This window comes from Chiloscyllium plagiosum, chromosome 13 (assembly GCF_004010195.1).
Source record: "Chiloscyllium plagiosum isolate BGI_BamShark_2017 chromosome 13, ASM401019v2, whole genome shotgun sequence".
Lineage (NCBI taxonomy): Eukaryota > Metazoa > Chordata > Chondrichthyes > Orectolobiformes > Hemiscylliidae > Chiloscyllium > Chiloscyllium plagiosum.
The window spans coordinates 47734616-47760284 of record NC_057722.1 but is presented as its reverse complement, the minus strand read 5'-3'; the positions used below and the strand labels follow the sequence as shown (position 1 = coordinate 47760284).

The 25669-nt window shown below is 40.0% G+C and overlaps 1 protein-coding gene across 2 annotated transcripts in view; it reads right to left on the bottom strand.

Moving 5' to 3' along the window:
* The window catches only part of clcn2c (chloride channel 2c), a 611909-nt gene that overhangs the window by 221576 nt on the left and 364664 nt on the right, over positions 1-25669 (bottom strand). For both annotated transcript variants that reach the window (XM_043702310.1, XM_043702311.1), the window contains 2 exons: positions 24104-24229; positions 23899-23983 (listed from right to left, as the gene is read on the bottom strand). In XM_043702310.1, coding sequence (XP_043558245.1) covers positions 23899-23983; positions 24104-24229 — 211 coding nt within the window. The remainder of the gene's footprint in view (positions 1-23898; positions 23984-24103; positions 24230-25669) is intronic.

Here is a 25669-nt window from a genome sequence, read left to right as displayed (position 1 = left end):
TGTTCACCGTGCTCAATTTTTGAAATTGATGTGAAAATCTGAAAATGGTTCTGGATTTCTTGTTCAGATCCTCTTCCCCTTGATCTCTCCACTACAAGCAGATTTATCTCCTTAAAATGCTGCCCTCGTTCTCCCACACATCCACCACTATCCTCTCATCTCACTGTTACCAGTACATTACAGATCATCACCCAAGACCACAGACGCTGACTTCATTAGTAATTCTCACATATCACAAAAAGATAAAAATAAAACTAATTCCAATATTTGACCCTCAACTACTCGATCAATCCAGGCCACAATAAATATCGTCATCTCTTCATTTCTATTTCCAAAACTTTCTGTAATTGCAGAATCATTCTGTCCATGTATTCATCTATGTCGAAGAGTGTGGTGCTGGAAAAGCACAGCAGGTCAGGCAGCATCCGAGGAGCAGGAGAATCGATGTTTCGGCATAAGCCCTTCATCAGGAATGAGGCTTGTGGGCCAGGGGGGAAGCTGAGAGATAAATGGGAGTGTGGTCTCCAGCGTCTGCAGTCCTCACTTTCTTCTATATATTCATCTATCACATTTGTTAATTAATGCGGTTTTCAAATAAAATCACTTTATAAGCTTGTACACAAATGGGAAAGTTCAAAATGAACTTATTTATTCTGTGAATTTATCTTCATTTATTGTAGAAAGGTCATGTTGAGCTAAAATCCTAATAGGATTACTTATGGTGGTTGCAGATGGAGCAGGTTCAAGTTAGAATAGGACAGAAACTGTGGGCTGAATTTTAAAGGGTTACCCAAGACAGGAAAACAAGCAGCTGAGTCTGTAAATTGGAGTACGTGCTCTCAATGCCTTGCCTGCTGCTGGTACACCCACATCCACCATGCATTTTATAGACAGCAGATGTATATGGATATCCTTTAAAATTCAGACCACTGTTTGTCATATTCTAACTTGAATCTGCTATATCTGCCACCACAAGTGGTACTATCATATTTTAACTTAACGTAACGTTTCTACAATAAATGAAGATAAACCGACTCAACTGAGGTCCTGAAGTTGATTATTAATGGCCACTTGAAGCTCTCATTCCAACATTGCTCCAATACAACAAACAAGGTGAGAATCTCCACCCAATAGGATGGTGGTGGATGTATGGGAGAACGAGGGCAGCAATAGATAGTTGGGTACATTCAAACCTGTGGGTTACTGGTAAGTGAAAGCCACTTTCACTGTCCTTCCAACATGTTCCCATTCCTCATTTACCAAAGCTTCCAAGCGTAACCCTGACCCCATGGATTTCCCTCAATATATGGTCCACCACTGAAGGCCACTCTCTGCAGCATCAGCAATGGCCAACACTTTGCTTGATGCCACTGATCAGAAACCACATCAAGTAGTACTTCCTTCTGGAAATGGAGTGAAGACTCACCTTTGTACTATTTGAAAGGTCCGTGGCCTGAAAATTAAAGGGGGCAAGCAGACAAAGCAGAGGTAGACTCATCCCCAAAATCTGTGCTGGGGTGCAAGGAGCCTTGTATTTATTTTGGCCACCCTAAGTCAAATGCTGTGCCATGGCCAAAACTTCACCTGAGGAAATTGCTGGGGAATAACTGATTCAATTTAGACAGATGCAAGAGTTGTATCTACTTTAGAAACCAACACACATCTCTCAAATATTGGTTTTTTAAGACAGGGCAGTATAATTTAATCCACTGGCACAAAGATGTGAGTACAATTATATTTACCCTGATGCACACATTTATCAAAATATTCTCATTCTGGTCCCAAGTGAGAAACACATTGCTTAAAAACAACTATTTGTTGATACAAATCTGTTACACAAAGAGACAATAAACCAATTTCAGAAGGAGACTTAAAATTGCCATGCAAACATTGAAGCAGAGCTGGCCCTTAATGTAATTTCAGTTTGTCTATCAGCTATACAGTTGTCGCTGATCGTCACGTGGATGATGTTCCTGAGGATCATTATCATGTTAACTAAGTACAGGACAAGGGTAGAATCTGATTTGCCTTCAAGACTTGATTCTGCTGTCTCTGGATGAGGCAACAACTGCACCGAACCATATAACCATGGGTCACCAACACCCATACCAAATATAATGACTGTCGCTATTGAGGAAACTACTTCTATTGATTGCCTGTGCTGATTTATGTTTTGTAAAATTAGCAAGCAATATAATTAAAAAGCAGAAACAAAAACAGAAGTTGCTGTAAAAGCTCAGCAGGTCTGCCAGCATCTATGAGAAAAAAAAAATCAGAGTTAACGTTTCAGGTCCGATGACCTTTCCTCAGAACTGCAGGAATGGTCTGAGGAAGGGTTACCAGACCCGAAATGTTAATTCTGATTTCTCTTCACAAATGCTGCCAGACCTGCTGTGCTTTTCCAGCAATTTCTGTTTCTGTTTCTGATTTACAGCATCTGCAGCTCTTTTGGTTATAATTAGAAAACAGGTAGATGAATCATAATAATGTCAGAAAGGTTTTGGATACAAGATCAAAACATTAATTCAATTCTGGTGGTCAAATTCCAGTTCTTCTCTCTGTACTTCTTCCTGCAATTATTTCATTGTTCCTTTCAATAACTACTTATTGAATACTGAATTTGTAACTCAGCTTTATCCTACATAAGATTCAGCATCAATTTTATGTCCTGTATATCAGCAAATGTATTTAAACAAAGGCACATTGTTGGGGTTTGTCAGTTTGATCATCCATGCCCATGTTTTAGATCAGTGGGTGCTGATTTGGTTCACCATGGTTTGTATTTCATTATTGGCCAAGTATTGCACAGTATTCCATTCCTAAATCCACAGAATGCAGTTTACAGCTATTTGTTTGCACTGTGGTTATGATTAGATTACTTACAGTGTGGAAACAGGCCCTTCGGCCCAACAAGTCCACACCGACCTGCCAAAGCGCAACCCACCCAGATCCATTCCCCTACATTTACCCCTTCACTTAACACTACGGGCAATTTAGCATGGCCAATTCACCTAACCTGCACATTTTTGGATTGTGGGAGGAAACCAGAGCACCCGGAGGAAACCCACGCAGACACGGGGAGAATGTGCAAACTCTACACAGACAGTTGCCTGAGGCAGGAATTGAACCCAGGTCTCTGGCACTGTGAGGCAGCAGTGCTAACCACTGTGCCACCGTGCCGCCCACATTCCTATAAACTAACTTGCTCAACCTGAAGAGAGGTACAGAACTTAATTTGGTAATTGAGACTCTCATTCAATTTAAAACTTTGCTCTTAGCCTAACAAATGACAGAAAGAGAACTACCATAACATACATCTATGAGATATAATTGCTCTATTTCAAACTTATAACTGTATCTGAAACAAAATACTTTATGCAGAAATAAAAATGAAATCAAAATTACTGTGGATCACAAAAATGACTAACACCAGCAATGAGTTTAGCTCAAGCCGTTACAGAAGTAATTATCTCTCCTAGTGAAATCTACTGTTTGGCACCATGCAACACTATTACGGTAAATGTGATAATGTTTCAAATCTTATGACAAAAAAATGACAAAATAAAATTTTCTTTAAAAATGTCTTTAAATCTTACTCTGTTACATTGAGCAAAATTGTTATGACAAATTGGATCAAAGTACTTTGTCCTTCATGTTTGTGCAAACTGAGTGTTCCATCATCATATTTGGTGCATTTTATTTGCCCACAGTCAGTCAGTCTTAGTAGCTACATATAAAGTGAATGGAGTATAGATTCCTTGTAGAGACTTCTCAATTTGCTGTGATAAAAGTGATCCACACAAACCAAATCACCACTCACTTATATAAAACATGGGCATGGATGATCAAACTGACAGGCCCCAACAATGTGCCTTTGTTTAAATACATTCGCTGATGTGCAGCTTATATTCACTTATGTTCAACTGAGCATCCAGAAGGCATATTGGCAGAGCTGAGTCAAAGGGTCAAGTAACCTACTCTCACTCCCAATTCATATTTTTCAATGTTTAGTTTCTGCACTGATCTCCAAGGTAACATCAGATCCCCCAGTCCTCAGCAAGATTTGTACGTTTTTGAGGAATCCAGGCAGCTGGCTTTAAAAGATGTTAAAAGAATTCAGGGGCAATCAGAGAAGAATAGCAAATATCGAAAGAAAAAGAGAGAAATCACAAGAAAAACAGATTAAAAAAGTAGGTGAAAGGCTGAAAACAAATGTGTAAGTGTTAAAATGTATGCTTTAAACCAAATTGCTGTGCAGTTTAGTAGCTATGGGGCTATTTTGTGGCTCAGGCAAAAATCCAACATAGCCTAGAAGCTCAAAATGTTCTCTCTCACTTAGCAGCTGTGATTCAGGACCAGATCCCAAGATTTTGATCATGTTTTTTGACTACAATGACTTACTGATGAGGCTAAACTACAGGGATAGGAATGAGATAACTAGAATATGATAAACAAATATTTCTCAATTAGGATGGTTATTTCTGCCTTGGCCCACATCCCCACAACAATATCCTAAATTTACTTTTCATTTGACCTGATGTAGTGTACTCCGAGGTGATTTTAAATTTCAACATTAATGATGGAAAAAGCAAATAACTGAACACAATCTCAGAGAAAACTAATCCTACTCAAAGACAAATAAGAGGAAAAGGTGGTAAAACTACATCTGGCACAATGCAGCATTTGAACAGCCAATGTGTGAATTCTGTACATCATTCTAATGTTTTCATGAACTGATTAACAAACTAAATAGACTATGTTTGGACAACTATTTGAATGTTGTTTATAAAACTATTTTCACTTTTGGATGAATAGAGTAAAATAGCTGTTGAGATAAAATAAATCTATATTAATTAGAAGATCATCATTCTAATCTAAAAAGGTTATAAATACTGAAAGATGACTTATTGTCCAATATGCTAATATTCCAATTTGCACCTTAAACACAGTTAACATTTGCACAGCTGAGGCCTTGATCTTCTCCCCTGCTACCTCTCCAGAACAACAAACTTCCACTTCTGTTTCTGGGTTTCTATATATATATATATATATCCAGAAACTATGGCATTTTCAAAATCTTTTGCACTTTCAAAACATATTGATGGGATTTAAGCACCTCAATACTTTAAATAATTAACTATATTATAAATTTGTATAGACAGCATACAAGTGACTGCATGAAACTGATTTGATTCATTGAGTCAAGAGATGTGAATATACAGACTACATCTTGAGTCATGAGCCTTGTGCTGGTTACAGGAAATGTCAAAATTGCTTAGATATTTCCCAATAACATTTATTAGCTGATCATTTGATCTATAAGGAAAATATCATGCATGATCTTCATCAAATTTCACAAAAGTTCTAGGTGCAGAAATCCATCAGTTTTTGAAATTGCATATTGGGCTATTCTCAAGCAATGTGAATGAGCTGCCTGTGACTGTCATCCCTTCAAAGAGCTTGCTGTTCAGCTGGTGTAAATGTTATGCCAACTGAAAGTCAACTCTAACCCTTACCTAGAGGAGCAGCACTCCACAAGAACATCATCATTGATCTTAGTGGTTGTCCCAATGGTTGTAGAGCTATTACAATGAAAGTCGAGCTGCATATGTCTATGTCTAAGGATGTTATGGTATTGTGTAAGTAACTGTACATGTTGCTCAACTTTTTAAAATTCATTCTTGGGATACAGCATTATGTTTCTGAAAAAGCTTTCGGTAATCTCCTCATACGCCTGAGATTTCATGGCATATTAGGTTTATTAGTACTCCCGTGATTCACCTTCTATTGTTTCATTCCATTGTTTTCAAAATCATTCATGGGTTGTGGACATCACTCGGTGGGTCAGCATTTATTGTCCATACTTAATTACCTTTAAAATGATTCTGGTCAGACACTGTCTTGAATTGCTGCAATCCTTGGCATGCGGACACACTCAATGCAGTTAGGAAGGGAGTTCCAGGATTTTGAAAAAGTGACTGTAAAGGATTGGCAAGGAAGGTATGTGCCTTGGAGGGGAACTTTAAGGTTGTGGAGCTCACCTCAAGCCCTGGGGGAATTGTTAAGACTTGAACTAATGGTGAAGTTTGTCTGAGTTAAAAGAGGAGGGAAAAAAGGAATAACTGTGCTATATAACTTGTACATGCGTTTGAGGGGGTAACAAACATTGTAGATGGTAAGTGCAGTGGATGTTACATACATGGACTTTAGAAAAGCCTTTGATACAGTATCACACAAGAAGCCATTAAAAAAGAATAAAAGGTACCAAAAAAGAGGGGAGAAACAATTGCAATTTATTCAAAAGAAATAAAACAGTCAGGGCTGAATTTCCAACAGGATTTAAGAAAACTCACTGATGCACTTTCGTTACTCACATAATGCACACAAGATCCATGTGTGACATTACAGGGATTTTCATCTTTTCAACAGGTTTCGGTTTGCTGTGTACTTTGTGCATTGCAATAGAATGCATGGGGAGCATGCATGCAGAAAGGATCCAGTTCAAAACGTTGCCTCAGTTCTCCAACACCACAACACATCACATTCCAACATTATTTAAAAGTTTTCTAAACATCATCCAAGCCCCCTCTCATTCTTCAATGACACCCCGCTCCCCCTCCAATTTCACCAACACCCCCCATGTACTTCACATTCACTCCAACATAACAGCACAACTCTAAACATTACCCCACGCCCCTTCACATTCTCGCAAGAGACCCTCCTCATCTTCCTCCATTCCACATCAATGTTCCCCATATATCGTCCAAAGCTACACACCAACATGCACACTATTAGCACCCAGGAATCACGCAAGAGTGATGGAAATTATTTTTAAAATCACTGGAAAACCATTCAACTTATAATATTATAAGAAAACACTGAATTCAAATTCAATATGAATAATACTGCACTAAAACACCCAAGAGGAAAAAATCATAATCCTTATTATATTTTTAAGCAAACTAGAAATTATTTTTAAAAATCTGTTATTATAAGCTTTCAGAAGTTTCAATTATTCTTGGATCAAATAGATTATCTGCTGAAGGAAGCTTTTGAAACCCAACCAAGCAAAAACGCCCAGTTCCATCGACAAAACAAAATCTATTTCCACTTCGATACTGATTGCCTGGCATCAATGGAGAGTGAAGCAGATGTAAATCATTTTTCCTAAATTCAGAGACTTTTTGAAAATAAGGAAGATGTTTCAATGCAATTAAGTCACAGTTAAAAACATGACAACAGAGGGTTTTTAAAAATGCATCATGGTAATTTATCCATTGGAGACATACAATAATGCATGCGTGCAATTGTACAGTGCACAGCACATCCCTAAGATAAAAATCGCACAACACCAGGTTATAGATTACATTAGATTAGATTACTTACAGTGTGGAAACAGGCCCTTCGGCCCAATAAGTCCACACTGACCCGCCGAAGCGCAACCCACCCAATACCCCTACATTTACCCCTTACCTAACACTATGGGCAATTTAGCATGGCCAATTCACCTGACCTGCACATCTTTGGACTGTGGGAGGAAACCGGAGCACTGGAGTAAACCCACGCAGACACGGGGAGAACGTGCAAACTCCACACAGTCAGTCGCCTGAGGCGGGAATTGAACCCGGGTCTCTGGCGCTGTGAGCAGCAGTGCTAACCACTGTGCCACCCTGCCGTCCAGCAGGTTTAGTTGGAAGCACTAGCTTTTGGAGCGAGTCAGTCGCCTGAGGCGGGAATTGAACCCGGGTCTCTGGCGCTGTGAGGCAGCAGTGCTAACCACTGTGCCACCGTGCCGTCCAGCAGGTTTAGTTGGAAGCACTAGCTTTTGGAGCGCTGCTCCTTCATTAGGTGGTTGTGGAGAATAAGATTGTAAAACACAATTTATAACAAAAGTTTACAGTGTGATCTAACTGAAATTATATATTGAAAAAGTCCTGGATTATGATCTGTACTTGCAGAATTGCATTTTACTCTACTCAAAAACTGCATGAATCCATGTAAGATTCTGTAAATCCAATTTTTAGATTAGAATCAGTCTGACAATTATGGCACAGACAGTCTCACACAGGGAAGCTCACACCTTCAATACATTATCTGGGCCAACATGACACCTATCTTAAAGTTCACTTGAGAATGCAACTCTTTAAAAAAGTTTTGTGATTTACATATGAAAGAACTGAAACCAACATGGTCATTCTAAAAGATGACAAATTTAACAAACAATCCAGGTCTTTTTCAATATAAAATTTCAGTTACATCACACTGTAAACTTTTGCTATAAATTCGGTGTCTTACAATTGTGTACTCCACAACCACCTGAAGGAGCAGTGCTCCAAAAGCTAGTGCTTTCAACTAAACCTATTGGACTATAACCTGGTGTTGTGTGATTTTTAACTTTGGACACCCCAGTCCAACACTGGCATCTCCAAGCCATGACATCCCTTAGATACTCTCTGCATTAAAAATAATTCAACATTACAACTCAACACCAAAATAATGAGATATGCAGTTGTCAAAATGTTTTACACTTATCTTTTGGAACTTGTTGAAAGGGTTTCCACTATATTCATGGACTCTCAAACCTGAAAGTGCCTTGAATGAGCTTCTGAAAACCTGCACCAGCAGACAGAATTTTTTTTAGAAATTCACTTGGAGGACTTGGGAGTCGCTGGCTGGCTAGCAGTTATTGCCCATCCCAATGACGCGATGGCACAGTAGTTAGCACTGCTGCCTCACAACACCAGGAACCTGGGTTCGATTCTCACCCTCAGGCGACTGTGTGTGTGTGGAGTTTGCACACCATGTCTGCATGGGTTTCCTCCAGGTACTCTGGTTTACTCCTGAGTCCAACGATATGCAGGCTTAGCCATGGGAAATGTGGGGTTATGGTGTTAGGGTAGGGGGGATACTCTTTGGAGGGTTGATGTGGACTGAAATGGAGTGAATAGCCTGCATTCAACTTTTAGGGATTCTATGATTCTAGTTGCCCTTGAGAAAGTGGTGGTGAGTTGCTTTCTTGAATTGCAGCACTCTACATTCTGTAGGTTGACCCACAATGCCTTTAAGGAGGGAATTGCAGGATTTTGACCCAGTGATACTGAAGAAAAGGTGGTATATTTCCAAGTCAGGATGGTAAATGGTTTGGTGGTGGCGGGGGTCTTCCAGATAGTGCTGTTCCCACATACCTGCTGCCTTTGTCCTTCTAGATAGAATTGGTCATGCGTTTGGAAGATGCAGTGGCATGACCTTTGGTGAATTTCTACAGTGTGTCTTGCAGATAGTGCACACTGCTGCTATTAAGCATCAGTGGTAAAGAGTGTAGATGCTTGTGTATGTAGTGCCAATCAAGCAGACTGTTTTGTCCTGAATGATGTCAAGCTTCTAAAGTGTTCATCCAGGTAAGTGGAGAGTATTCTTTCACACCCCTGACTTGTGCTTGTAGATGGTGGACAGGCTTTGGGGAGTCAGGTATGACTCTAACCCCCAGACAGTTTGCCCTCTGACACTCATTAATTCCAGTTTTGCTAGGGTTCCTTGATGCCACACTCAGTAGCCTGTAGACTTTATGTCAAGGACTGTCACTCTCACCTCACCTCTGGAATTCAGCTCTTTTGTCCATGTTTAAACCATGGCTGTAAGGTGGTCATGAGATGAGTGACCCTGGTGGAACCTAAACTGGGCATCACTGAGCAGGTGCTTCCTGATAGCACTGTTGATTACACCTTCCATCACTTTACTGATGTTCGAGAGTTGGCTGATGGATGAGAATTGGCTGGGTTAGGTTTGTCCTTCTTTTTGTATACAGATCATACCTGGGCAAATTTCCATATTGTCAAGTAGATGCCAGTGTTGTAACTATACTGGAACAGCAAGTTCTGGTGCACAAGTTTTCAGGACTATTGTCAAAGTGTTGTCTGGACCTTAGTCTTTGCATTATTCAGTGCCTCCAACCATTTCTTGATATCACGTAAATCATGTTGGATTAAGATTGGTAGTTGTAATGCTGCGGACTGCTGGGGGAGGCCGAAATAGATCATCCACTCAGCACTTCCAGCTGAAGATTACTGTGAAAGCTTCAGTCTTATCTTTTGCACTGATGTGTTAGGCTCTTCCATCATTGAACTTGGGGATATTTGCAGAGCTTCTTCGCGCAATGACTTGTTCAATTGTCCACCACTATTCATGACTGGATGTGATAGGATTGCAGAGCTTAGATCTGATCCATTGGATGTGGGATCACTTAGCTCTATCACTTGCTGCTTTTGTTGTTTGGCATGCAAGTAGTTTCACCAGATTGACACCTCTTTTTCAGGTATGCTCTCCTGCACTCTCCACTGAACCATGGGGTTGATCTCCTGGCTGGATGGTAACAGTTGAGTGGGGGCTATGCTGGGCGATAAGGTTACAGATTGTTCTGGAGTACAATTGTGTTGCTGGCGTTGGCCCACAGCGACTCATGGATGCCCAGTCTTGAGCTGCTGGATCTGTTCCATTTAGTACAGTGATAGTGTTGCACAATATGTTGAAGGTATTCTCAATGTGAAAGAAGGACTGTCTCCACAAGGACTGCCTGGTCACTCTTACTGATACTGTCTTTGTCAGATGTATCTGAAGCTGTCGGATTGGCAAGAATGAGGTTGAGTATGTTTGTCCCTTTTCTTGGCTCTGCACACCCAGCCTAGCAGCTGTGGCTTTTAGAATCTGTCCAATAGTGCTGCTGCTGAGTCACTTTTGGTGAACACTGAAAACCCACAGAGTACATTTTGTACCCTTGTCACCCTCAGCACTTCCTCGTTCAACACGGAGGAGTATTGATTCACCATCAGAGGGATCATCAGCAGGACATTTTTTTGCCCACGTTTAACTTGAAGCCATGATACTTCTTAGGGTCCAGTGAATGTTCAGGATGTCTAGGGCAACACCTTCCCAACTGTCTACCTCGATGCCCCCATTTTTGCTGGGTCTGTCCTGCTGGTGAGACCATCTGCTGTGGTGGGTTTCGGACCCAGGTGCCCAGAACATTACCTGAGTTTCTGGGTTAATAGTCTAGCAATAATACCACTCGGCCATCACCTCCCCCTTTGCAGGAGAAAATCCCATTTCCACCTTAATCTTAATAATAGGGATCTTAAGGTCAGTGGCAGCTGGTATGCAATTTTTATACTAGACTTTCCAAACACACAAAAAGGCAAGCACTTAGGAATGCAAAGGAAGACCAGATTTCCTCAAGAAAAAGAGACATTGCCCTTGATACATTAAAATGTGCCGCTGCACCCAGGTGAAAGCCTGGTCTAGCAAAATTAAATGCAACTTTTTTCAGAGTAGATGAATTTCATACTAGTGTTTCACAAGATTCACTTTTGGGGCCACTTCACCCCATTGTGTATATCGACAATCTGGATTTTGAGGAAGGAAGCAAATGTACCACAGCCAGATTTACAGACCACACTAAAGTAGATGGAAGGGCAGGTTGTGAGAGGGTTGCTAACAGTATATAGAGATATTGATAGATTAAGTAATTTGGCAAATGGCGTATTATGTGGGAAAATGTGAAGTTGTTCATTTTAGAATGGAGGACAAAATAACAGAATATTATTTAAATGGAGAGAAACTGCAAAATGCTGTAACACCAATGAACTTGGGTGCACTTGTGTATGAAACATGGGAAGCTAGGGTACAGGTCCAATAGGTAATCAGGAAGGCGAATGGAATATTTTCCCTTATTTCAGAGGGGGTTGGAGTACAAGAGTAGGAAAGTCTTACTTCAGCCTGTGAGCAGTTTTGGTCTCCTTATTTAAGGAAAACTATCATTTTACTGGAGGCAGTCCAGAGAAGACTCAATAGGATGATCCCTGGTCTGGAGAGATTGCCTTATGAGCAAAGGCTAAACAGGTTGGGACTCATTGGAGTTTAGAAGAATAGGAGTGATCTCTTTAAAGCTCACTGGATTCCTAAGGGGCTCGATAAAGTAAATTCTGAAAGGATGTTTCCCCTCATGAAGAGAAAATGAGGTCTGCAGATGCTGGAGATCAGAGATGGAAATGTGTTGCTGGAAAAGCGCAGCAGGTCAGGCAGCATCTAGGGAACAGGAGAATCGACGTTTCGGGCATTAGCCCTTCTTCAGGTTTCCCCTCATGGGAGAGTTCAGGACCAGATGGCATAGTCTCAGAATAACAGGGTGCCAATTTAAAGCTGAGATGAGGAGGAATTTCTTCACTCAGAAGTTGAGAATCTTTGGAACTACTTGCCACAGAGCAATTTGGGGCAGAGCCTTTGTGTAAGGCTGAGGTAGATTCTTGCTCAGTAGTGGTATCAAAGGGAAAGGGCAGGAAAGTGGACGTGATGAGTGTCGGATCAGTGATGATCCTGTTAAATGGCAGAGCAGGCTCAATGAGCTGAATGGCCTACTCCTGTTCCTATTTTCTATGGTTTTATGGATTTTGCCGAAAAGGAAATGGGGCTCACTTTTCAAAACAGACACCACCGTTACTTCTTTAGAAAATTAAAGAATCCAGTAAGAAACACTGATAAAATAGGGAAGTGACAAGTGGAACCTAATGCACAAAACATTAAAGGCAGCAGCTTAAGTTGCTTTACTCTAAATACTTTTAATGGAATTCTTGGTTTTGTCACAAGACAGAGAGCATAAAAGCCAAAAGATAATGAACCTACATAAAACCTTAATGAAACTTCTGAGAGTTCCATGGAGTATTAGATGTTGCATTATGTCAATGATGCTGTGGTGTGTGAAAATACAAATACAAAGCAAGATTAGTCATATTGGTGCATTTTCATTCACACATTATAGAATGTGGCAATATGACTCAAGTATTTAACATAAAAGGATCGTGCAAGGTTGATCAAAGCAGGGTGTTTAGTAGTTCAGAGTTCAGGAATACTAGTCACAGACAGATGGAACAACAGATATTAGATTATATGTAAGAGATTTTTCCTGTTAAGTCACACAGTTGTAGAATTTGTTTTCAGCATTACCAGTTGAGGGAGAAACTATGGGCTGAATCTTTTAAGCTTTTGATTTTTTGTTTGGCCAGGTGCAAATTACATTGAATATTTTGGAGGGTTTCTCGATGTGAGGCTTAGGGAGAATTCTTTCTGAATCTTTCCAAACACACCTCAAATTATCTATCCCACCCATGGCATCACTCTCTTCAAATTTACATCCCATCTTATCACATGCCATGCCCAGAACAACTCACCAATCAGCAGATAGCTGCAAAACAAAACCTGGCATCTCTCTCGCATCCACACCATCTTTATAAAACTGCTGAGCATCCCGACAAGCATTCGTATTCTGCCATTGCTACTCACTGGAAACAATGGCACAGCAGCCAGAATGTTATGCTGCTCACTGCATGGCCTAATCTCACCCGGTCTCCTTAATTGTTGTTTAACCAACAGGCAACACAGTTTGTTAAGGCGGCTTATGGTGTGTCAGCTTTTACTAGTAGAGGGTTTGAGTTTTGGAGCCATGAGGTTATGTTGCAGCTGTACAAAACTCTGGTGCTGCCATACTTGGAGTATTGTGTGCAGTTCTGGTCACCGCATTAGAGGAAGGATGTTGAAACATTGGAAAGAGTACAGAGGCGATTTACCAGGATATTGCCTGGTATGGAGGAAAGGTCTTATGAGGAAAGGCTGAGGGACTTGAGGGTGTTCTCAGATGATCAGGGGATTAGATAGGGTGAACAATGAGAGTCTTTTTCTTGGATGGTGATGGCTAGCACATGGGGGCATCACTTTAAATTGTGGGGTGATAGATAGAGGACAGATGTCAAAGGGTAGGTTCTTTACTCAGAGTGTAGTGAGGGCATGGACTTACCAATATTAAGGGCATTTAAATATTCATTGGATAAACATATGAATAATAATGTAATAGTGTAGGTCAGATGGGCTTTACATTGGTTTCACGGGTCAGCGCACCATCAAGGGCCGAAGTGCCTATACTGCGTTGTAATGTTCTATGTTCTACACCCTCTAAGTCACCACAACTTGTTCCAATGCCCACTGCTCAATGCCCATTCATCTTGCCATTGTCCAGTCAGGGAACATCACATTGTTTCAAACATATATATTTACAGCTAGTGCAAGTGATCACAAACAAAACCACTGAAGGCCGCATTCATCTGAAACATGCAGACAAAAATGGTGGCATTATGACCAACTAGTATTTTACATTCCATGATGGTCTGCTGGACTCAGCTTTCATCCACTGGAAGTGGACATCAATCAGGTCCTGTTGCAGCGTCTAACTCAACTGAGGTCTTTCATGCACAAGCAGTGCTTCCTCCTCCCCAGTATCCTTGTCCTCGTCCTCGTCTTTCTCCTCCTCAGAAGACTGCTTCCATTCCCCTAGTTCCTCAGCATTTATCTGATCAGCTCATTGCCTGTTCCAATTGTGCAGGCCCCCAGCATGATAGGATGGTGGAGCATGCTCTGCTTGAATTAAAAAGAAGGCATCCCTGCCTCAGGTCCAAGCAGCCAAACCCAATCATCAGCTCCATCATGTTCACTAATCACAGATTCACAGAACTGTTATGGAGGGAGATTATTCGGCCCAGCATGCCAGTACTGGTTCATTAAATGAGCATCATTATCTTGTGCCAATCACTTCCTTTTCTCCCCATAACACTGAACAGTATTTTTAATTGAAATGATCATTCATTTTCCTTTTGAATTCTTCAATTGAACTAGCCTCCGCCATACATCCAGACAGTGCATTCCATACTGACTGAGCAAAAAATGTTTTAGCTGACTCCATCTTTGCTTTTTTTGGAGATCACTTCAAATCTATGCCCTGTTCCTTTTACAAACAGGAAAAGTTTCTCCCTAGCTACTGTACCCAGCTCCCTCATGGTTTAGAAAACCTGCAGCAAAGCTCCTCTCAGATTGCTTCTCTCCAAGGAGAACAGTTGCAACTTCTTCTATCTATCCTATAACTGAAGTTCCTCATCCTTGGAACCTTTCCTGTAAACCAATTCGGTACTCTCCCCACTGCATTCACATAATTCCTAAAAGGTGGTATCCAGAAGTTACACAATACTCCAGATGAGGTCCAACAAGTATCTTATACAGCCAACATAATCTTTTTGCTCTTATATTGTGTCGTTATTAATAAAGCTGAGAACACCATACGCTTTGCTTACTGCTCTGTCTACCACTTGTAATGATCTGTGCACGTATACATCCAGGTCCTTCTGCACCAGCATCCCATTCAGAATTGTACCCCTAGTTAGTATTGTCTTTCTATGGTCTTCCTATCAAAATGCATCACCTCACACTTCTCTGCATTAACAAACTTAGTGTTGTGCTGGTTGAGCGATCGGCACGTTGTATCAAATAAGTGAGGGCCTGACCCTCTTCCCATTCCAGACCTATTCTGATCAATCATTTAACTTTTCATGGAATTTAACGGAGTTCATCATCACACTTAGATGATTGATGAAAAAGCTATGTTTCTCTCATCTCACATCATGCTTAGAAGTTCCACAAATGATGGCAGCATTTGCCCAGTATTCAACTCCTTTTAAGTCACTGCTGCTAACTTCGGTGTCACTGAGGTGACATTGATAGATTTGTAAGCATCAATTTTATGGTGCAATGCAACTTGATATGTATTGGCTCCCCCAAGCACATTTACTCTGCATGCATTGCAAATGGGAGAGAAATAATTGCAAATGAAATGTAGCTGGAATTTGCAAATACTTGCTTCATGTATTTGCCTCTTCAATGTCTTAAATCCATTCAATAGACATGGATCATGCACTTTCATTCATCATAGTGACACTGGCTCCACCCTAGGCATTGTCCAAGTCATCAGTTTCATTCCACATTTGGGGAATGGAAAATGATGACAGGGCATGTAGCTCACAGTGGGCACTGTCAGTATTGGGCTGTGTCAGGTACCTCCCCATACCTCTGATTTCCATATCTCCTTTTACCTTGCTCTATCCCATCAACTTCCCAGAGGGAGGCACACCATTTTGATCTTTGTTGCCAATGGCCCTCCCTGCCCTGAACCCTGATATCACACCTTAATGATGCCCAATTTCTTTATGCTGCCCCAGTGGAGGCCACAGCAGTGTCACTGTTAATCACATCCCTGCCTCCTATAGCTAGTGATATTATTCCACATGCTCCCCTCACACATCGAGTTCGCTTCCTCTCACCATTCTGGTCCCCAGTTCTACAAATGCCTCTGCTTACCGCCCCATCCCCCAATAGCCTGGACTCCCCCGTCTGCCTCTACAGGCCCACATGTACCTTCTGGAGTGATCAATCCCAAAACCGTACTCATCCCAGGCCTCGGATCACCTTTGACGAGCAGCTGCAAGACATGAGCTATGTCTGCGTCTACAGCTCCCTGACAGATCATATGTGATTCCCCTGATTGCTTCTGGTGGATGTACAGGACTGGCCGGGACTACAACAAGCAGCCTGTGGGCCTGTGCAAAACCACTTCAATATGGCAATAAGCTTTGGATCTGCCAGAAGCACCAATGTGCTGGCAGGCACAACATGGCATGGCATGGCATGGCAAAGCAAGACAAGGATGCTGTGAGCAGGTAGACACTAAGAGACCAAATACCAACAGCGCAAGCAAGCACCCTGTGATACAGCCTAGTCCAAACTGGGAGCTAGGTGTCTGTCACTGTGTGCCAATGGTCTTTACAGCAACTTTCAATGCTAGTTGCTGGTGTACCTGCATTGCAGGTCTGTGTTTCATTTCATAAGTAGCAAGTGGATCGGAGAAAATTGAAAGGAGTTTGCCAATGCCAGTGGAAAAGGGCTACTTGTGGCTAATGCCTCGAGATGCTGTATGCTGCTGAGCAACATGGAGGCTGTTAGCAGCTAGCAGTGAACTGAAATCACCAGGTACCTGCTCTGACCTCCACGTCAACAATCCTCAACACCTATCACATTTGGTGCACTTGCCAAGATAGGAAGCTGAATATTAATGAAACAAGTCATATCATAAATACAGCATTGAACAAGCTATAAACTTCCTTTTATTGACAATTCACCACTGCCCAGTGAGAAAGTTGCCTCGCCACTCAGCAAATGCATAAAAGATGTAGCAGATCTCTCTGAACATTGAGATAGGCCTCATTTGACATCTCTGCCACAAATGTTACCATAGCTCAGTTCCACACAAAATTCTGCCCTATGCCAACATTCAGGATTGATTCATTTGGTGCATAAAAGAAAAGGAATTATGAGAAGCCAAGAACAGAGTGGGCAAATGTGATTAGAATTATTTACAAACAGGGAGGAGGAATATGTTAGTTGAACCGAATTTATTGCTGTATTTGCAAATATCTAGTTCATAGTTAATTTGTTTTAGAATATACCTTTTTAACCGCAGGAATTAAAATTTTAATTGCAGATAAATAGGGGCATTTACTTGTAAAACTGATGAACAACGCTGATCTACTAAGTCGTCATTTAAAGTTGATGCACATCAAATTGTTTCATTTTAATTACTTTCAATAAAAAAGAAGGGACAGCATATTAGTTTAACATTGAGAGGCTCAGTTTAACATTGTTTCCTACAGACCTTCTGTGTGGCCTGCCTGCCATCAAGAGCTTTCTCCAGGTTTCCTCTCCCGCACTCAATTCCCCTTGTCCTTAATCCTGAGACTGTCTCTGCCCACAGCTCTTTATCAGCCCAGTACCAGCTCCCATCTTTTTAAGGTCTTAAATTTTAAAGTTTTTATTCTTAAATCTTGACTGACCCTTTTTCTGTTGTCCATCAGTCCAAATTTGGAATGAAGTCCTGTGCTTCACGTAGTGGCAGAGATTAATCAGTGGGCAGTAATTGGTTCTGCTGGCACTGACCAACCTCTGCCACTAGATGGAGAATAGACAATTCAAAGTTCATTGGTAAATTTATTTTTGCCGAGCAATTACAATTATAATGCATGTGTTCTACATTTTAAAATTTGTTTCATATTAAAGTTTTTATTTATGAAGTCACATAATTTCAACTTGTAATGTTTAAAAATTGTTTCTGCTAAGACCCTGAAATACCAAACCATACTTTTATATTTAATAATGTATTTGAGTTTGCAAGTTATTTCACCCTGGATCACACTGTACTAAACATGCACAGTACAGTATTTCACTTTAAAGGTGTTCTTGAGTTAAAAAATGTCTTGAGGCAACTAATTCTGGCTTTAATATTAATTCCTACAAGGTATGATGCTTCACTTAAAGTTGTTTCACAATGTTCAGAATGCAACTATGATTAAGTGGAGGATTTCACATAAATGCAATTCAAAGAAGCTTGGAATTAATTACAGCCTAAAGCTAACCTATGTTTATTTTACAAGGTCATGGGCTGAGTGCGAAAAGCAATAGGTAACATGGGGTCTTCAATCAGAGAATCATATAGTATGTAAGCAGGCTATTCAGCCCATCGATCCCACACCGACTCACCAAAGGGCTTCTCAAAACAGACCCACCCCCTACCCCATCCCTGTAACCCTATATTTCCCATGGCTAATCCACCTAACCTGCACACCCTGGATACTATGGGCAAATTAACATGGCCTACCCACCTAACCTGCATATCTTTGGACTGTGGGAGGAAACCCACACAGACGCAAGGAGAATGTGCAAGCTCCACACAGACAGTCATCTGAGGGTGGAATTGAACACAGGTCCCTAAGGCTGTGAGACAGCAGTGCTAACCACTGAGCCACTGTGCCGCCCTCTATGTTAGCATATTAGAGTTAAAAGATCACCATGAAGCTGACAGGTTCTGAATTAAAGGAAAATTGCTTGACAACAATGTTCCGATTCACTCCTGAACCATTGCTTATTTGGGAGCAGTACAGTGGAAAACTACTCAGCCTACAAACAGAAAGCATCAAGAAAGCACTCTCTCTATGTGACTGCGTGTGTAGAGGTACCAGAAAGTCTACAGTAATAACTAGCTATCTTGTACTCACTCTTCTTTGCAAATCCCCTGTTGAATAAAAGATAAAACACCTTTAAAGTCAGTGAAAGGAAAAATTCTCAACTAGTAAATGAAAGGTAGCATCAGAATGCAAGTGACATTGTAGTAACAGTAAAGAACTAAAAAGCTTTGGAACAAGCCAACAGAAACTAATCAACCCTGTGCTCTGGGTTCGTGCTACTGAGCTGGGTCTCTTTTTTTCTTATTTTTCCCCACGTAATGGTTATATCTTGTGTGTCTGTGCATCTGAGCATGTCCATCTGTTGGTGAAGGGGGAATTTGAGAAGGGATAGAGTTAAGTTGTTAAGCGATAATTTAGCAATTCATATTTCTTAATTGCAACTGGTTAAAGGCAATTAGTTTGTAATAAAGCTATTTTCATGATAAACACAGAAATCTGGTGGGTGTTTTCTTTTAACTTGAATTCATCAGTCTGATTGATTGTGTACTTTGGATAATTTGACTACATTTTTCATAGTTGTGACAAATCCAGGAATAGTGGAGCTTGATTTCTGGTGTACTACCCCAGTGGTCATAACAGGTCTTTCAAGAAAATTGGAGGATCCCTTTGCCAAAAAACACTAATAAAAAAGATCCCCATACAGCAAAAAGAATTAAGCAAATTTCAGAGGACTGTGATACACCTTTTGGGTTATTCTGAGAGCAAGTGAATGAGTCTTTTAGATTTTGTAGGATAAAAGAATGCTTGGGGACAGAGGGGGTGTTTGAAGGGGAGTAAAAAGTAGAACTGAGTTTGTAACTCAAGTCTTTATAACCGTTTATGTTAATAGTGCTTGTATTTTTCATTTCTCTTTACATATCCAACAAAGTTTGTTTTGTTAAGCTATAGGAAATCTTGGAATGTGGCTTTGTTTATTAATTTGAGTGTTCAGGCTTCTTTCTCAATTTTAAAGTCCCTAACAGGATCATATCAATCTACTGTGACATCTCTGCAACTTCGTTTACAGAATTTCTGATCTAAATCAAACATTTTTCATAATCTACTATAGTTAAGCTTTTATTAGAAAGTATGATATTGGTGTAATTAATTGTATACATTTGAAACCTGATGTTAATTCTCAGAAAGTCAACATGCCTAACCTGAGCATTAAATAAACATATCTATTATATAAGCATGAATGTATCTTTGCTAGAATTAAAAAGCCAAACCTCTAAGCAACAGGAAATTTAAAATAGCATTATTCTGTAAGGGCTGATTCATAACGAGTAGCGTCTGCTGTTGCTTATTACTGAGGTAGATCTTTCTATTGTTCTGACAATGCTGACAGTCTGACATTTATCCAAGACTGATGCACATTTGTTGGTTATAAGCTGCCACTTATACTTCTGTTCTCCGATCAATATTTTACTATTAGAGGAAAGCTAAAATGAAATGATAAATGATCATGCACTGAGAGATTGCCATACTATCACCTACTCAGTTCAGGTCATAATATGGACGTTTTCAATTTAGACCTTTAAAGAAATTGACGATACTTTATGCTGAGTTGTTATCGGAGTGTGTCAGTATCTAATGTTATGAGTTGACATCTTATTGCCTGAATTCAGTATGTGCCATGATCAATTAATGTTATATTTTAGCTTTCCTTTGGTGGTGTTTAAAATACATCAAGATAGAACCAAAAACTAAAAATGTAATAAATGAGACTACAGAACTATTGTCCCCATCCCCACACCAAAAAAAGGTCCTTTATTCCAACAGAACCCACCTCAGTCCTTAAATATTCTAAATCCATTACTGCAACAATTATAGTTGCCCTATAATTCAACTGATTAAATATTAGCTCCTGGTGCAGCTTAAGTCATGACAAGTTCGTGTCCAACAGCAGTCCCAGTAATTAATTACTTCCATATGTCAGAATGATGCCACCAGGTTTCAATTTTCAAAGAAAAACTGAATTATGGAATGTGATCCTAAAATACCATTAAAAATCGTGTTGGCCAATGTAACATAAAGGAGTGACTTTGAAGCATTGGTTGTCGTTACAGGCTTTTACTCAAGTGTATGTTCTTTCTTGGCATGTATGCGCCATTAAGGAAGGTATTCATTGAACACTTTATACTTTGAAGGTTGGCATGTATGCATTAAACTGGCATATGCTTTGTTTTGAACATGAGAATGAGAGGTACAAATAGATCATTCAGCCTATCATGCCTGGCAGCATCTACCACTCATTTGATACATATTATCAAAATTAAAATTTGAGGAGTTATTGAAAAAGCTTATTGTCAATGCAGTATTACTGACTGTCTCACACTTTCCTTCAGCTTCGCACAGCAAACTCCATCACAGTCTTACAATTCCATCAATGCCTCCTCCAGTCACACTCTACTCCCTCATTCATCATGACTGTCTGCCATAACTGATCTCTATTTTGCTTTCTTACACTGATAATTTCCCACTCTGTCACTGATAGCTCAAATATCCAACCAATATTTCATCTGGCTTCTCTCCCAAAACATAGCTTGTTTCTGCTAGAGCTACATGGTGTTCACCTGTTTCATGAGGTTCTCGGAAAACGGTGATTTTTTGTCTGTGTTCCAGTTTGGTACAAAGGGAGTGGAAGTTAACAAGATAGCAGCAAAGTCATGTCCCTGCACTCAATGGCATTCTCCACCTTCCAAAAACCAGCAATACTGGTGAAGCTCAGTGTTTGCTCCATCTGGCAAGAGAGAACGAGATGCAACTAGTTTTCAATCAATAGATAGCCTCAGTGACCCTCCTCTTTATGCAACAGTGGATGGCAAACATCAAGATGATGCAACTATCTGAAAAAGCCAAATATACAATTGTTCATGACTACAATAACTTTCACAGCCACTGGCAAGAAATTCTTACCCAGTTCTGAAATTGTGGTTGTAGAACTCAATTAAATATTGAGGTGAATTGGTCCATGAAAAGCTTGTTCAAATATGAATTTCTGCTGACAATCCTCTTCCTCCTCCCTCTTTCAGCATCCTCTCCTGTTCTGTGTGCTCTCTATTTAACAATTATGTTATGCTATATTCCAGGAGGAAATGTTATTGAACAATCTTCTCTTGGAGCAACTGGTTCATGTAGAAGACATGAAGACAACAAAAACTCCTTCAGCACCTTCTATACCATTTTCGGCAATCTTTTATAATTCAAAAACAGCTACGAAAAGAAACTATACATTTGTAAAACTGAAATAACAACCAGAAAAGGTCAACTAACATCTGTACACAGTTGATAACCCTTTTAAATAACACTGGTCATCTGGTCTTTCCTGCTCCTGAATGCGTTTTTAGCAGTGAGAGTTTAGCAGGAAGATTTAGCTCAAGCTATCAGCTCCTAAAGGTCAGCACAGCTTTCTGAGCACCGAAACACCAAATCTACTACCTCCGAATCCAAGCCTATTGTGGCTGCCCTTGTCAAATGAATAGAACAAAATATCCATTTGATACTTTGAGTTATGCTGGCAATGCTGCAGCATTGTGGTAATATACAGACTAGGATCAAGGACCTTGGCTGCACATTTAAATCAAATTGCATGGCTCTCATTGTTTCATAAATCAACTATTCAAGCAAAGCAAGAAATAAGTTTCCAAGTAGAAAGCAATGATTCTGTGTCTGTCAGCACTTTGGAGAGGGACTGAAAAAAACAACAAATGCTGCTATTTCCATACGTTAAAACATGATTACATGGCCACATGCAAATGATGTAAATCCATGCTCTGTAACCACCACCACCACCACCCCTACTCTCCTTTACTGAGCAATTTTTTTTCTTTCCCAAGTGCTTACAACATTGTAGTACAGTTTCATAAGTGCCCAAGTAACCATCTGACAGCCTAAGCAATGGAGATATGTTCAATAGTGAGGGTCATAACACCACCCTCCTGTCCTACTTTAATGTATAGACACTCAAAATGGTACAGATAAAGAACAGAGGAGCCCTTTCCCCCTTTGTTCAGGAACTCTCATCAATGAAGAATCGGCAATGTCACATTAATTGATAGTCCAGTTGTGAGCTGCTTCTGTGGCTCATCTGATGATCAGAATAATGGGAAAGGAAATGTGAAACATTAGGATCCTGTATGCTAATTATTCTAATTTTGCAAAGATATGCTAATAATTTGTCAATATCTCAACTACTTTAAAGAGAAAGCTTTTTCATCACAAAATAGATTTTGTGCTACGTTCATCTTCACAATCTTCAATAGATTTTCAATTCTCCCAAATTAGGTTTCCAATATGTTTCTCAGATCTCCAACTGTTCTTTATAAAGGTTCCTTTTCCACTTGAGGACAACTCAAATTTTAAAAATGTGTTGTGGAAGCGTGTCTTGTTTCTCATCAGGATAAGTCACAATACATATATCGTGCCAGCCATAATGTAGGATATTTAGAGATTTGTTTCTTTACGTTCCACAATTGTTTTTCAAATGTTTTCAAAACACCATTTTTCAAGGATTAATGGAACAAATAGCAATCTATTTGAAAACAATATAATGCCTTTCCTCTCAAATGACTGATTTGATGCAGTATGCCTGTATTTCAATCTTTCCAATCTTTAAGACTTTAGGAAAGGTACATCACATATTAAATATTACACCAATGCAGTATTGATTTATAAAACCACTGAGGTAAAACCAACATGAATTCAGCAGTTTTGACTTTGAGAACACATGTGCAAGCCTCTGTTTGTCTTGATATGAAAGAGCTGCAATCAGGACAATATAACTCGCTACTGCAAGTTAATTGATCAGTACCAGCAGGATACATCATGCACGGAGTTCCATTGTTAAGATGATCTGGATTCTAGTCTGGAAAGTTACAATGAATCATTTTAATGACTTCTTACATTTATAATAAATCATACAATCAATATATGATCATTTTTAACCACAATATCAGCCTCAGGTTCAAAAACATACCCAATGACTGCAAAAGCTGGCAGTTCTTGAAGATCAAATGGAAAATCTAGACGAAATCGAGTCTTAAACAAGGCAGTGATGGTTTCTGCAAAAGACGAATGAAAGTTCATATCTTAGATCAAAATATTCATGGACAGATGGAACAATATCCCTTTAGCAATTGAATTTATTATATTTTCACATTTTATTTGCTCTGTTAATATACCTTCATCCTTGTTCCACACAGCCAGAACTCGGAAAATAAAGGCACTGAAGGTAGCAGCAAAGAAACCACGCCAGTAATTTCTGACAGCAAAAAATGTTGATGTTACTTCAATACTAAAAAGGACACCTATATGGAAGGAAATCAGAACAAAGCAATTAACAAATATTTAAATGGAACACTTGGGATTAAATCTAATTCTACACTATATAAAGGTATATACAGGGAAACATTCATGGAAAAATAATGTTAAAAATAAAATCAAATTTGAGTCAAACATGTAACGTGTTCTTTTCGAAGACTATTGCAAAGTCATGCAAATAAACTTGCGAGCAGCCATAGCAGCACCAAATCAGCCACAGCAGACAGGTCAAAGGGCAAAACATTGCCAACATTCAAATAAGGGACTAACTCTTAACCTATAAGCAAAAGCTGCAAGATCAGAAAAAGCCACAAGGCCTCTGTAGCCAAATGTCAGGATTCTAAAGAAGTTAAATGAAGAAGGGATTTAAAATACTGACTTTGCCAAATGAATTAAGAAATCGGTATGGTAAGTAAATGATTGCTTTTAACGTTGTTAATCTGTTAAAAAATGGAAAAGGGAAAAGAGTCAAAAGAGAGAAGTATTATTAACAAATGACCAATTCACTATTAATTCCAACTAAACAGCAATTAGATTAACCATGATTACACTAAACTATTGGTAGCCATAAACCTACTATCACCACTGTTCTTGATCACCTATGTTGATTTCTGATCATGCAACATATTCATTGTAAAATGTTCATCCTTGATTTAAATAGCTACAGGATCATGTCCCACTGTAATCACCGAAACCCAAACGTCTTTCCAAATAATGGTGCTCCTCTAAGTCTATAATGGAAGTGATTGTGGATTTCAATGGTGCTGTTTAAGAAACCTTGGTGTGTTTCTGCAGTGCATCTTGTAGAAAATACATACTGTAGTTGTTAAGCTTCAATAATGGAGGAAGTGAATATTTGTGGATGTAGTGCCAATCAAACAGATTGTTTTGTCCTGTTTCTTGAGTGTTGTTCGAGCTGCACCCATCCCAGCAAGTGGGCCGCATTCCATCTCAGTCCTGGCTTGTCGATGAAAAGCAAGCTTTGGGGATTCAGGAAGTGAGCTGCTCACTTGACTCACCTCTTCCCACCCTACCACTTGCAAAAATGCCATCCCGTATTCCCAATTCCTCCGCCTCCGCCGGATCTGCTCCCAGGAGGACCAGTTCCACCACAGAACACACCAGATGGCCTCCTTCTTTAGAGACCACAATTTCTCTTCGCACGTGGTTAAAGATGCCCTCCAACACATCTCGTCTACATCCCGCACCTCTCCCCTCAGACCCCACCCCTCCAACCATAACAAGGACAGAACACCCCTGGTGCTCACCTTCCACCCTACCAATCTTCGCATAAACCAAATCATCCGCCGACATTTCCGCCACTCCAAACAGACCCCACCCCTTTCCGCCTTCCGCAAAGACCGTTCCCTCCATGACTACCTGGTCAGGTCCACGCCCCCCTACAACCCACCCTCCCATCCTGGCAC